At 50.3% G+C, this 13,756-nt stretch overlaps 2 protein-coding genes across 11 annotated transcripts in view; one reads left to right on the forward strand and one right to left on the reverse strand.

Annotated features, from left to right (window-relative positions):
- Positions 1 to 5,683, forward strand: part of PTPN1 (protein tyrosine phosphatase non-receptor type 1) — a 74,520-nt gene extending 68,837 nt beyond the window's left edge. Inside the window, 4 exon segments of the mRNA NM_001258193.1 lie at positions 320 to 481; positions 853 to 1,076; positions 2,417 to 2,612; positions 3,823 to 5,683. Coding sequence (NP_001245122.1) covers positions 320 to 481; positions 853 to 1,076; positions 2,417 to 2,612; positions 3,823 to 3,846 — 606 coding nt within the window. The 3' untranslated portion in view covers positions 3,847 to 5,683.
- A 1,582-nt stretch (positions 5,684 to 7,265) lies between these two features.
- Positions 7,266 to 13,756, reverse strand: part of RIPOR3 (RIPOR family member 3) — a 105,191-nt gene continuing 98,700 nt past the window's right edge. For 8 of the 10 annotated variants that reach the window (XM_077951985.1, XM_077951989.1, XM_015148784.3 and 5 more), the window contains 4 exons: positions 13,307 to 13,509; positions 10,493 to 10,576; positions 8,931 to 9,021; positions 7,266 to 8,465 (listed from right to left, as the gene is read on the reverse strand). In XM_077951985.1, coding sequence (XP_077808111.1) covers positions 8,365 to 8,465; positions 8,931 to 9,021; positions 10,493 to 10,576; positions 13,307 to 13,509 — 479 coding nt within the window. In that variant the 3' untranslated portion in view covers positions 7,266 to 8,364. Of the gene's footprint in view, positions 8,466 to 8,930; positions 9,022 to 10,492; positions 10,689 to 13,306; positions 13,510 to 13,756 lie in introns of all 10 variants that reach the window. The other 2 variants (XR_013400050.1, XR_013400051.1) reach the window with 1 other exon arrangement.

Genomic DNA, 13,756 nt, shown 5'->3' on the forward strand with positions numbered 1-13,756 from the left:
CAGCACCTGTTCGGCTTCTGGGGAGACCTCAGGGAGCTTCCGGTCATGGTGGAAGGCGAAGGGGAGCAGGAGCAAGAGATGGGCAGGTCCCGACTCTTAACAACCAGATCTCTTGTGAATGCATTGCCTCAGGGAGGGCACCAAGCCTTTCATGAGGGACCTGCCCCCCTGACCCAGACACCTCCCACCCAGCCCCACCTCCAACACTGGGGATCACATTTCAGCATGAGATTGGGAGGGGACAGACATCTACCTGTGTTAGTCACATTGCCCTTGAGAACTGGACCTGGCTGACTTATGTCTTCTCTCTGGCTTTCAGATGGACAAGAGGAAAGACCCTTCTTCCGTTGATATCAAGAAAGTGCTATTAGAAATGAGGAAGTTTCGGATGGGGCTGATCCAGACAGCAGACCAGCTGCGCTTCTCCTACTTGGCTGTGATCGAAGGTGCCAAATTCATCATGGGGGACTCCTCTGTGCAGGTCAGCATTGCCTTTGTTTGAATCCAGGTGTGACCATTTTAACTTTTTTGTCTTTGAAGGAGGCTGTCAGTTGTAAAAGTTCAAACACCGTCTGGTGTCAGGGGAAATAGCTACCCTTCATGTTTAAAATAGCTAGAAAGTTGTCAAAATGTTCACCATGTTGCACTTTGTGCCTTTGAAGTGCTCACAGAGAGCATCGGTAGGAAGAAGAGACTTTATTTTCAAAAGATTTCATCTTCCAAGTACATGGCTGCAGCCCCGAGAGGCCGAGAGCCCCTCGCCAAGCCGCCACCTCTGCTCACGCAAGGGGACTTCCTGACAAGCCAGCCGACGCGAACACTAATAGGACTTCCTCTTGCTGCTCTTTCAAGGATCAGTGGAAGGAGCTTTCCCACGAGGACCTGGAGCCCCCACCCGAGCACGTCCCCCCACCTCCCCGGCCACCCAAACGAATCCTGGAGCCACACAATGGGAAATGCAGGGAGTTCTTCCCAAATCACCAGTGGGTGAAGGATGAGACCCAGGAGGATAAAGACTGCCCCATCAAGGAAGAAACAGGAAGCCCCTTAAATGCCGCACCCTACAGCATGGAAAGGTAATATGATTGGGTCCCGGCTTGTTGGGTTGAGGGGAGATGACCTTCTGTTCTAGAAACACACACTGGTACTGAAACCCTGTGGACGCAGCCTCCTGTTGGCAAGCAGTGCTTCCGCATCCTTGGGGAACAGGGCGTGTGGACCACAGCCCCTCCACTCCTGACTGCGGGAGGCCCGGTATTGGGCACAGGGTGGCCGCAGGACATGAGCCACTTCTGTGGGCTTCTAGTGCCACCTTGTGGTGCTTGTTGGAATGAGGGGCTCGGTGCCACCGAGTAGCATTTTTCTGCCCCCTGATGATAGCACCCTCCCCCAGGCTTCCGGACAGTCCTGAAATGTGATGTCCAGGCTTGACCATGTGCCCTCAGTCCCCACAGTGGTCCTTTGGGGACTGTAACCTTTTTTATGTTGTCTTGATTAAATCCCATTTTACTTCCTTGCAGGTTAACAACCATTATTGAGTACCTATTGATATGTGTGGTGTACTGAGTTAACTAGAACATGTCCCCTGGTCTGTGTTCTAGATCATCTTGTTGGGAAAAAGGCAGACCCAAAGCATATTTTGGTGGGAGCCCATGGACAGTGATGTGATAGAGGTGTCCACTGAGGTGGTCAGGAAAGGCTGCTTGCAGTAGGTGGCCGTGCACAGAAAGCTTGCAGAACGAGCAGGTGTTAGTTCCAGCTGGAGATGACTGCCGGCCGTGCCCTTGGTACCTGCTTTCCGGAGGGAAGTTTTAAGACGTGTGCATACTTGATCCAGCAGTTGTATACATGGAGAAATTTACCCTGCAGCGACTCTCAAAATAAGCATGTAAAGATGTGTATAGGTAGTTGTGTTTGTTGTCGCATTGCTTGTAGTAGTGAAAAATTAGAGACAGGCCAATGATATAACCAGGGACCTGATCAATTACATTCTCTCCCGGTGTTGGGATATTCTATAGCTCTTAAAGAATGAGATCTGGGTGTACTGATGTGGCCAGACATTGCAATTGCAGTAAATGAGAAGGCAAGTCATACAATAGTGTGTACACCAGTGGATCCTCCAGCCAGATAAATCCTCACAGTGCCCAATCGCCCAGGCACCTTGTGAACCCTACCCTGGCTGTGGGTGCTGTCTGAAGTACCTGGGGGAGGGGGTGACAAGTGGACTTCAGGCTGTTGTGGGCCCTGGCCTGGCCCTCCCGCCAAGAAGAGGGGCTGGCTCGCTGGAAGGTTAACATCACCCTACTCTGTCTACACGTGGCTTGTTTTTTCCCAGAATTCCTGCCACAATAGCAGCATCCTTGCCATTCACTTTCTCCAAAGTGAGTAAACCATCTCTGCCCCTCTGATTCCTCAGCATGAGTCAAGACACTGAAGTTAGAAGTCGGGTCGTGGGGGGAAGTCTTCGAGGTGCCCAGGCTGCCTCCCTAGCCAAAGGGGAGCCGTCACCGCCTAAGAAGGAGGAGGACCATGCACTGAGTCACTGGAAGCCCTTCCTGGTCAACATGTGTGTGGCTACGGTCCTCACGGCCGGCGCGTACCTCTGCTACAGGGTATGTTTCCACTGACAGACGCGCTGGCGAGATGCTCGTGTGCAGAGAGCACTGGCCGCTAGCCCGATGGTAGGATTCAGTTCTGTGGCGCATCTGAGCCAGTCTCAGAAGAAACAGATCAAAGGTTTTTAAAGTCTGGAACTGTGGAAGGGCTAACGAGAATTAAGGATCGATGCACTGGGGTTTTAAGGAGCCCTCTGGTCCCAAGAATATAAGAGTCTAATCTCAGGGCCTTAACCTATTCAGGAGTAAGTAGAGAAAATGCCAAATACGTCTGTCTCTCTCTCTCTCTCTTTTTTTTATTCCTTTGTTTTTGGAAAAAAATAGAATTACAACACATTGTTGTTTTTAACCTTTATAAAAAGCAGCTTTTTGTTATTTCTGGAAAAAAAACAAACTAGGCACTTAATGAAACTTTCTCGTACCCTTAGGTGATGTAATTAGCTATATAATTTATATTTGATTTCCCAGGGAAGGAATCCCAAACTTTTACGAATGTAAACTCCCTTGGAGAAGAGGGTTAGGACGCTCTTGCGCTCAAGCCCCCCTCAGCTGTGTGCACACTGAGCCAGGACAGGGTCTTTGAGCTTTCCCACTGTAAGAACAGCAACACAAGGCCGTCTAGAGAAACAGAACCTGCCTCTGCTTCTGCTCAGGGTGTCCGTTGTCCTTTCTCCATTGCTCCCTCCTGTGACAGCCATCTTGCTCATGTACCAGCCCTCATCACCCCATTCCCATAAAAGAGTGTCCTCGAGGCCTCTCCCTGGGGGTCAGAGGTCACCACAGGGTGGCCCTCAGCATGTCAGCCCTCTGTTAATTCAGAGGAGTGGGCTCCACCTCATTGGGAGAAGTGCCATTTCAGCAGAAATCCACACGTTAGACGTGTGTTGCTGTTAAGTAAGGGGAAGAGAGGACTAGCCTCAGAGCTCTGGCCATGGAAATGACCTCCTGAGACTTTTTCATCGTTTTAAATATTTTACCTCTTTTCAGGTGGCCATCTGAGTACATCAGATGGTTTTGCAAAATGCAAACAATTTTTTCCTTGGGGGTGATTTTTGGGGAGAAGGGGCTACTGTAAAAAATAAAACCAAAACCCCCTTTGCTCCCTCGGAGGTTGAAGTTGCCGGGGGGTGTGGCCGGGGTCGTGCATGAGGCGACAGCTCTGCGGGTGCGGGTCTGGGCTCATCTGAACTGTTTGGTTTCATTCCAGTTCCTGTTCAACAGCAACACATAGCCTGACCCTCCTCCACTCCACCTCCACCCACTGTCCGCCTCTGCCCGCAGAGCCCACGCCCGACTAGCAGGCATGCCGCGGTAGGTAAGGGCCGCCGGACCGCGTAGAGAGCCGGGCCCCGGACGGACGTTGGTTCTGCACTAAAACCCATCTTCCCCGGATGTGTGTCTCACCCCTCATCCTTTTACTTTTTGCCCCTTCCACTTTGAGTACCAAATCCACAAGCCATTTTTTGAGGAGAGTGAAAGAGTACCATGCTGGCGGCGCAGAGGGAGGGGGCCTGCACCTGTCTGGAGGCTCGCCCCACCCAGGGCTCCCTCCTGGAGCATCCCAGGCAGGTGGTACACCAACAGCCCCCTTGACTCGCAGGGAGCAACTCTCCACTCCATATTTATTTAAACAATTTTTCCCCAAAGGTGTCCATAGTGCACTAGCATTTTCTTGAACCAATAATGTATTAAAAATTTTTGATGTCAGCCTTGCATCAAGGGCTTTATCAAAAAGTACAATAATAAATCCTCAGGTAGTACTGGGAATGGAAGACTTTGCCATGGGCCTGCTGCGTCAGACCAGTACTGGGAAGGAGGACGGTTGTAAGGCAGTCGTTATTTAGTGATATTGTGGGTAACGTGAGAAGATAGAACAATGCTATAATATATAATGAACACGTGGGTATTTAATAAGAAACATGATGTGAGATTACTTTGTCCCGCTTATTCTCCTCCCTGTTATCTGCTAGATCTAGTTCTCAATCACTGCTCCCCCGTGTGTACTAGAATGCATGTAAGGTCTTCTTGTGTCCTGATGAAAAATATGTGCTTGAAATGAGAAACTTTGATCTCTGCTTACTAATGTGCCCCATGTCCAAGTCCAACCTGCCTGTGCATGACCTGATCATTACATGGCTGTGGTTCCTAAGCCTGTTGCTGAAGTCGTTGTCACTCAGCAATAGGGTGCAGTTTTCCAGGAATAGGCATTTGCCTCATTCCTGGCCTGACACTCTAGTGACTTCCTGGTGAGACCCGGCCTGTCCTGGTGCAGCAGGGTCTCGCTGTAACTCAGACATTCCAAGGGTATGGGAAGCCATATTCACACCTCACGCTCTGGACATTATTTAGGCAAGCAGGGACACCCCCCGCCCCCCACCTTTGGGATCAGCCTCTGCCATTCCAAGTCAGCACTCTTCTTGAGCAGACTGTGATTTGGAAGAGAGGCAACTGCTGGAAACCACACTTCTTGAAACAGCCTGGGTGACGGTCCTTTAGGCAGCCTGCCGCCGTCTCCGTCTGGGTTCACCTTGCCGAGAGAGGCGCGTCTGCCCCACCCTCGAACCCTGTGGGGCCTGATGGTGCTCACGACTCTTCCTGCAAAGGGAACTGAAGACCTCCACATTAAGTGGCTTTTTAACAAGAAAAACACGGCAGCTGTAGCTCCCGAGCTACTCTCTTGCCAGCATTTTCACATTTTGCCTTTCTCGTGGTAGAAGCCAGTACAGAGAAATTCTGTCGTGGGAACATTCGAGGCATCACCCCATAGAGCTGTGGTGAGGTGTGGATAAGGCTTAGGTGCCAGGCTGTAAGCATTCTGAGCTGGGCTTGTTGTTTTTAAGTCCTGTATATGTATGTAGTAGTTTGGGTGTGTATATATAGTAGCATTTCAAAATGGACGTACTGGTTTAACCTCCTATCCTCGGAGAGCAGCTGGCTCTCCACCTTGTTACACGTATGTTAGAGAGGTAGCGAGCTGCTCTGCTATATGCCTTAAGCCAATATTTACTCATCAGGTCATTATTTTTTACAATGGCCATGGAATAAACCATTTTTACAAAAATAAAAACAAAAAAAGCAAGGTGTTTTGGTATAATACCTTTTCAGGTGTGTGTGGATACGTGGCTGCATGACCGGGTGGGTGGGGGGGCGTGTCTCAGGGTCTTCTGTGACCTCACAGAACTGTCAGACTGTACAGTTTTCCAACTTGCCATATTCATGATGGGTTTGCGTTTTAGCTGCAACAATAAAGTTTTTTTTCTAAAGAACGTGAATTTGGGGTGCTTCCCATTTTTTTTTTCTTTGCTTAATTGAGCTAAACCAGGATGAGCAACTCCTGTTTCTTTCCATCCCTGCTGATGTGAAACAGATGTTGTCAATCAGCTGGGGTTAGAGTTTTCCACTTCTAAGAATTAACCTCAGCATCCCCGCGTTGCCAGCGCCCTCAGGCTGGAGCGCTTTCCTTGAGGGTGAGCTTACTGAACACCTTAGGCCTCAGCCCACTTCCTTCCCAAACCCACGCTTTCCATGTAGAGGGCCCTTGGATAACTTAACAAACTTATCAGTGTTGTTTGAAGAACAGTGTTTTGAGTTGTAATCTCAAAACCATGTCCCTTACCCAATTACCTGTAAGACACAATGGTTACCGCATCTCAGTACGTAAAGTCCATTTGATATAGAGTTGACTTAAAAATAAGATAAAAAATTAGTACAGTTTTTCATTTGTGTACAAAATTAAACAATGTAAAAATTCCCCCCAAAGTGATTTTTTTGACTTTTCGTTTTGAAGTAACTTTGGACTTGCAGAATGTTGCCAAAATAGTACAAAGAGTTCCCCGGTACCCTCCAAGGTTCTTCGACTGTTTCAAAGCTGGCTGCAGGCCCAGGCTCATGAGACTGGGAAAAGGACAGGCTGTGGTCATGTGGACCCGCAGGGGCCTAGGGCTGCAGATGTCAGTGTTGCTCCCACTGTTTCAGGTATAAAAAAGGGCCTCTAAGCTTTCAAGAAGAGAACGCTCTAGGGCAATGGTCCCCAACCTTTTGGGCACCAGGGACCGGTTCCATGGAAGACAATTTTTCCACAGGCCTGGGGGTGGTGAGGCATGGTTTTGGGATAGAAACTTCCACCTCAGATCATCAGGCATCAGATTATCATAAGGAGCTTGCAAGCTGATCTCTCGCACAGGCAGTTCACAATAACACATGCAGTTCACGATAGGGTTCGCGCTCCTATGAGAACCTGATGCTGCAGCTGATCTAACAGGAGGTGGAGCTCAGGCAGTAATGCTTGCTCGCCGGCCACTCACCTCCTGCCATGCAGCCCAGTTCCTAACAGGCCTCAGACCGGTACCGGTCCGTGGCCTGGGGGTTGAGGACCCCTGCTCTAAGTGGGTACTGCTGATGCTTAAAAAAAGAGGAGGGGGTTTGCCAGAAATCAGATGGGGCAAAAGGGCAAAGGCTGTGCCACAGAGTGCCCATATAGGGGAGAGCACGCCTGGAGCCTTCGAGAGCATGCAGAGAAGCCTGGAGACAGCGTTTACCAGAGTCGCTGCCTGAGGCCGCCCTCCTTTAAGTGTCCCCACAGCGCACCACAAGACCACAGGGGTGACCTCCCCACTGGCAGGTGTTTGGGGAAACAACCGCTGTCTACTCTTTTGGGTAAACAGTGAAACACCAATTAAAATAGTTTAATTGAAATTTCAGAAAATGGAACATATGAACAAGGCAAATAAATACTAAGTTAAACCAAAAAGCACAAAATATGTACAGGAAGTATCGATGAGAATGTTCAAGTTAAAGTTCTCCAATGCCATTGCTACAGCAACCTCAAACCCTAGGTTCTGTCTGCACTATTAACACAGACATCTCAGGACATGGTTTGCTTTTTTTAAGACTTAAATAGGAAACTAATTTTCTTTCTTTAAAACAGTGTGTTCTTCAGTGAACTCTTTCTTCAGGCCAGTTGATGGCTTCTGTAACGGTTTATTGACGAGACCCTAGGGTAGCTTCCGAAGCTGGCTTGATTGCATTTGGGTGCGGATGGCCAAAGTGAGTGGCCCTGCTGCCCGTGCTACTCAGGGCTCCTGGGCTGATGTGGTGGCTTCTTCCGTTTGTGCTGCTGAACAGGGGGAAAATGAGGTTCTCAGTCCACCAGCCGCTGTCTGGGAGTTCCACCGGCACTCTGGCTGCAGGTCAGGCTGAGAGTGTGCATGTAGAAACCCTGGCTTTGTGCCTTCCCGCCTTCCCCAGCTCACCAAGGTGACACCTGGCTGCTGCTGAAATGACCTGAGCAGTCTTGCATTAACAGGGCCAGCCACCTGCCAGCCTGCTGCATCCCAGCGCCTGTTGACCCAGAAGTGCCAAGCAGCTGACCGGCAGGGAGGCCTGGAGTTCTACACACTTGTCTTGGAGCCTTTTATTTAGGGCCTCGACTTGCCTGGCCTTGGCCCTTTTGTAGGTGGCCACCTAGTGCAGCTCAGCTCTGCATCTCTGGGAAGGTCACACAGACCCGCAGCCAGAAGTCGAGCGCTCCACTGAGGCCTGGCAGCCCCTGCCTTGCTTTTTTCTGCTTCTGTACAAAAGACCAGCCCATGCCCTGGGGCTGGGTCAGTGGCCGGAGCCTCAGGCAGCGCTCTGGACAGCTCACACTCCTGGAGGAGCGCACAGCACCATTACCCAGCGCGCAGGCTATGTCCAAGCCGGGCAGCGGCAAAAAACCGATGTGAGATTTGTGCTCAACGACCAGGATTTTTTAAAATATTGTGATTTCAACATCTGCCTCCTGGCAAAAGACTTCTCTTTGTTCTGAGCAGAGCTTGTCCATCTTCTCAAAAGCTAACCGTCCGTTTTCACCTGAAATAGCAAAGGGACCTGTCACCAGATTGGATCCTGCCTTGGCACTTCCGACTCTCATGGGCCAAGGTGGCCCTAGTGCTTAGTGACTGTGGGTCCCGGTGGTCTCTGCAAAGCGGCAGGGGAGGGAGTATGTGCGGGAGCCCCCACCTGGTGACTCACATGGCCTGGGGGGCCTTGCCTTTAACTCTAGGATGTCCTGCTGAATCGGAACCCTGCCTTGCCTCTGGCTTCTATCCCAAAGGTCATAAAGTCTAAGAAGATAGCGAACACTCCCTGCCACCCAGCCCTGGCAGGATGCTACAAAGGGTGAAGGTTGGCTCTGTGCCAGGGCTGCTAACGGTGCCCATCCCGGGTACCCCAGAGCTGTTCTGCCTGCTGGGAGAGCTGGGTGTGGCTGTGGCCTCTCGCAGGTTCTGAGGGCCCCAGGAACTCCGCTGCGCTGCACAGATTGTGCCACTTTACCGAACGAGAGTGTGGTTTCCCGGGCTGCCGCCCGCACGGCCTCCAGGTCAGACTGGCACAGGCTGGCAATCTGGTCGATGCTTTCAATGCCCTATTCGAGATTAGGAGAAAGAATCCTTTGGGGGCCTTCTCAACAGCAGGTAGAGTCCACTTAGCGGCCCTGCAGGGCCAGCCCTAGCGTGGTCTCTGGGGACTCAGCCCCTTCTTTTTCTCCAGGCTTCCAGGTTTTTTAGGTGGCCTCAGGTGCATGAGAGGCACCTCTGGACTGTGGAAGTGTCTCGCCTCTTCAGCTCTGACACCTGCTAGGGAGTCAGGCTGTTGGCAGAACTCGTCTTCCTGGATGCCTGCTGAAAGGCTAGAATTGAAAAGGAGGAGACCTGCTGCTTTCTGGACCTTCCTGCCTCCCCCATGCTCTCTTTACCCTACTCTCCAGGGCAGCCTGTGCCAGTATGCCCGACTCTGGCACATGCCCCCGGCGCGGGTTGCTCCTGCGGGCCAAGGACCAGCATGCGCTGCAGCGCCCTCTACTGGACACCCGGCCCTTGCTGGTTTTCTGATCCTAACCAGCTTCTCCTCTTAGAATTTCCTGTTGATTCATCCCAGAAAGAATGGGATGAGCGAGTTCAATCTGTATTGAACTATCTTTAATCTAGCAGCTGTGCAATTCCAAATGCAGGTGAGGCTGAGGTGAGGCTGAGGGAAAGCGGGCATCCCCTCACATCCATGGGATCTATGTGTGGGTTGTATCAAGTCTCAAAAATGCTCATATTCTCTGGCCCTAGAATTGGGTCTAGCCTAAGGAAATAATTCAGAACTCTGTTTTTAAAGCTTTATGCACAAACATGATCACAATGACATGCTTTATGATAAAAATTGGATAAAGAAAACTATTTCCTATGACAGCGGGTGAGTAGGTTAAATTAAGGTGTATACTTGATAGCCCCTTCATACAGAATTCTAAAGTGAAAAAAAAAAGACCCCCCCAAAAAAAAAACCACAAATAAAGAATTCTAAAGTGCTGCCAGTCTAACACAAAATGTTCTTGTTTTGTTGACTGTTTTTAAACTATGTTTGGATCAACAATTTTAAATGCTCACGCATACCCACAAACTTTTAAAAGAAGCATACCAAAATGTCAGCCGTTGCTTCTGCTACATTCTAGGATGATGGATAACTTTCTTTTCTATCTCTGTATTTTATACTTTTTTTTTTTTTTTTTGAGATGGGGTCTTGCTTTGTCGCCCAGGCTGGAGCGCAGTGGCACGATCTCAGCTCACTGCAACTTCCGCCTCCCGGGTTCAAGTCCCGAGTAGCTGGGACTACAGGCATGTGCCACCACACCTAGCTAATTTTGTGTGTATGGGTTTTGCCATGTTGGCCAGGCTGGTCTCGAACTCCTGACCTCAGGTGATCTGCCCACCTCGGCCTCCCAAAGTGCTGGGATTGTAGGCGTGAGCCACCATGGCCCGGCCCCAGTGAAATCATTTTAAAGTTAACTAACCTTAACCCTAACCACAAGCAGGCTTCTCTGTCAGCCACTAATGGAGAAACGTCAGGCTCACCTTGAGCTGTTTGAGCGCCAGGCACGCGGCCTGCTGGAGCCTTGCATCGTTCTCTGCCAGGGCGTTGGTGTAGAAGAGCACAGCCTGGGGAGAGTAAGGAGGCTGTGAATGGAGGGGTGAGCAGGAGTGGAGTCCATGGTTCCGGGTCCATCAACCGCCAGGTGCCGACAGTAAGGCACGCTGTGCCCATCTTTCTCTAAACAACGTTCAGGACAGGATCAGTCCATCTTTGGGCCAGGTGTACACAGTCACAAGAGCTATACTGTGGTGTTTAATTTATCCCTAAAAACTGGTCCCAGGGCTAATACAATGAAGAAAACTCCTTTTGTCTAATGATATTCCAGAAGTGCATTCTGAAACTGCTGTCTATAAAATGCTGACTGAGAGACATCAGATGCCCAGCTCAGAGCAACAGAAGAACTGATCATACCATGTGCATCGCCCTCTGCAGCTGAAAACGGGCAGCGCTGCTGCCTCAGGCCAGAGGGAAACCTGCCTATTCCCCTCAGCCCCCCCTGTCCAATCTCAGCGGTGACCGTGCCCTCTTCAGTCTCACGCCCATGGCCACATCAGTTCATGTCTTTGGGCCTAACTTGACTCAGCTGAAAACAAAGCTGGCACTTGTTTCATGCGTCGCTGTAGGGTTTGTTAGAAAGCACACGGGGTTGTGCCCGGCCCGCAGGGGAGTCCAGCATCTGCGGCTGCAAAGGGAAACCCAGGAGTGGGTTTGTGCTCACTCAGTCGAGTGGCTGCACCTTCAACTGCACGGGTGGGGCGGTGGGGGGGCCCATCTGCAGGTGGCTCTCCGAAGTGTCTGCTGCTTTGGGAAGACAGGGAGACTGGGAGTAGGATCGGGTTCTCCCGCTCCTCCTACACAGGGCACTGGTGAAGGCTGTCAGGCCATATCAGTATGGAAATGTCACACTACCCACTGCCTCTAATCCCGGGGTGCCAGGTCATGGCAGCCCACTCCCTCCTCAGCACCCTCACCTGAGGGCAAGTGATCTGTCACTGGGTTGGCCCCCACCTCAGTGTTTCCTACTCTCTCAAGTCTGTCACATGAAGACGAAGGGCTTTTTTTTTTTTGGAAACAGAGTCTCACTTCATTGTCCAAGCTGGGGTACAGTAGCACAATCTCGGCTCACTGCAGCCTCTGCTTCCCAGGTTCAGACAATTCTCATGCCTCAGCCTCCCGAGTAGCTGAGACTACAGGCATGCACTGCCACTCTTGGCTAATTGTTTTATGTTTTTAGTAGAGATGGGGTTTCACTATGTTGGCCAGGCTGGTGTCGAACTCCTGAACTCAAGTGATCCACCTGCCTCGGCCTCCCAAAGTTCTGGGATTACAGGCGTGAGCCACCACATCTGGCCATGGAGGCCTTGTTTACAGTATGAAAAGATACCCCCATACCCCTAAACCCAAAAAAACAAAATACACCTGACTTCAATGGATCCTGGAAGCCAACCAACTACTAGTTTTCAGGAACTACAGAAAACAAATATATTAAACTACCATTAAACTTCCTGCAAGCAGCAAAGTCTAGATAGTCTAGAACAACCTGGGACTGTCAAGTTAATTGCAAGCAGAAAAAGAAATGGAGAAAAAGCCTTTAGATTAAGTGGAAATTGAAAACCATCAGCCAATCACAATATGTGTCCTTATGTAGATCCTAGTTTAGCAAAAAACAGGATGTTTGAGGCTTGGAAATTTGAACATAAGATGTATGATACAAAGAAATTCATGGTTAATTTTTTAGATAAGGTAATGGTATTAGAGTTGTGATTTTTGAAAGAATTCTTAACCTTTTGACACATATAGTTAACTATTTAAGGTCAAATAGGATGCCTCAGGTTGCTTCAAAGTGATACAGGGAAGTGGAGGGAGAAGGGGCAGGATTGGCCATGAGTTGATGGTGGTTGGGCTTGGGTTATGGGTGCAGGTGGATTCATTATATTGCTCTGCCTACTTTTGCAAGTTCAAAAGTCTCCAAATAAAGAGTTTAAAACAACCACAAAGTAGGCGGATGGGCTCCAAGAAGGGCTATTGGCAACGTAACTGGAGATTTCCTCTCCAGTCTGGAGCTGAGACCAGCAGTGTAGACTATGCCCTTGATGTCACCCTTCCTGAACCCCTCAGAGTGTCGCGGCTTAAACATACAGTAGTCACAGGCCAAGAGTGAAAAGGCAGAGAGGTCCATTCTCTTGGTTTTCAAATGGACTGAACACAATGACCCATTACCAGGTAGCCACGAATATTAATTGAAAGTAAATAAGGATGACTATCAAAACACTAAGAAAGGCTGGGCGCAGTGGCTCACGCCTGTAATCCCAGCACTTTGGGAGACCGAGGCGGGCAGATCACAGGATCAGGAGTTTGAGACCAGCCTGGCCAACATGGTGAAACCCCATCTCTACCAAAAATACAAAAATTAGCCTGGCATGGTAATGGGCACCTGTAATCTCAGCTACTCGGGAGGCTGAGGCAGGAGAATTGCTTGAATCCAGGAGGCGGAGGTTGCAAGATCATGCCACTATACTCCAGCCTGGGCAACAGAGCAGAACTCTGTCTCAAAAAAATAAATAAACCACTGAGAAAAACATTCAGCGTGCAAAGTGACATCTCAGATGTTTGGCTTTGGCAGCAGCAAGGTGCATTCATGTGTGTTAGGTGGCAGCCCAGGTCCCTCCATCAAAATAGCTCACAGCCACTGCAGCCCCTGGCACTCACTCCTTTGTACTTTTCCATGAGAACACCTGCTTACCTGTGCCCACACATCTGTGGCCAGGGGCTGCCACCTGCCCTGGACAACGTACCTTTTCCCGGAAGCTTCTGTTCCTGACTGCACCCGCCAGGCGAGCGCTGGCCACCCTGGACACCCTCGGAGTGCCGTCCAGCTGGAGCAGCGCCCAGGCTCTTAAAGTCTGGGGCAGGGGCTGGAGCTGGGCCAGCCGCTTCCCCTGCAGCTTCCGGACCGCCTTGGCCTGCCCTGCGCAGTGAAGCTCCTCGATGAGTGTCACTAGAAGACAGAAAAGAGGTGGGCCCGGGCCCCCTGAGTGGGAGTTTGGCAGGACAGCTGCAAGTTTGCTTGGCTGCTGCCAGTAGCCACAGAGGAACAAATCCCAGACCCACCGGGATGATCACCAAGGCCCAGTCTGGACTAGTTTCCCAGGGAGCTCCTGGAATCTTCAGGAAGGCCTTTTAACACGAATCAAATATGCTCCAAAAATTAATAAAACCACAGCCCACACTCCAGGGACTCTGGC

This window comes from Macaca mulatta, chromosome 10 (genome assembly GCF_049350105.2).
Source record: "Macaca mulatta isolate MMU2019108-1 chromosome 10, T2T-MMU8v2.0, whole genome shotgun sequence".
In the NCBI taxonomy this organism is placed as follows: domain Eukaryota; kingdom Metazoa; phylum Chordata; class Mammalia; order Primates; family Cercopithecidae; genus Macaca; species Macaca mulatta.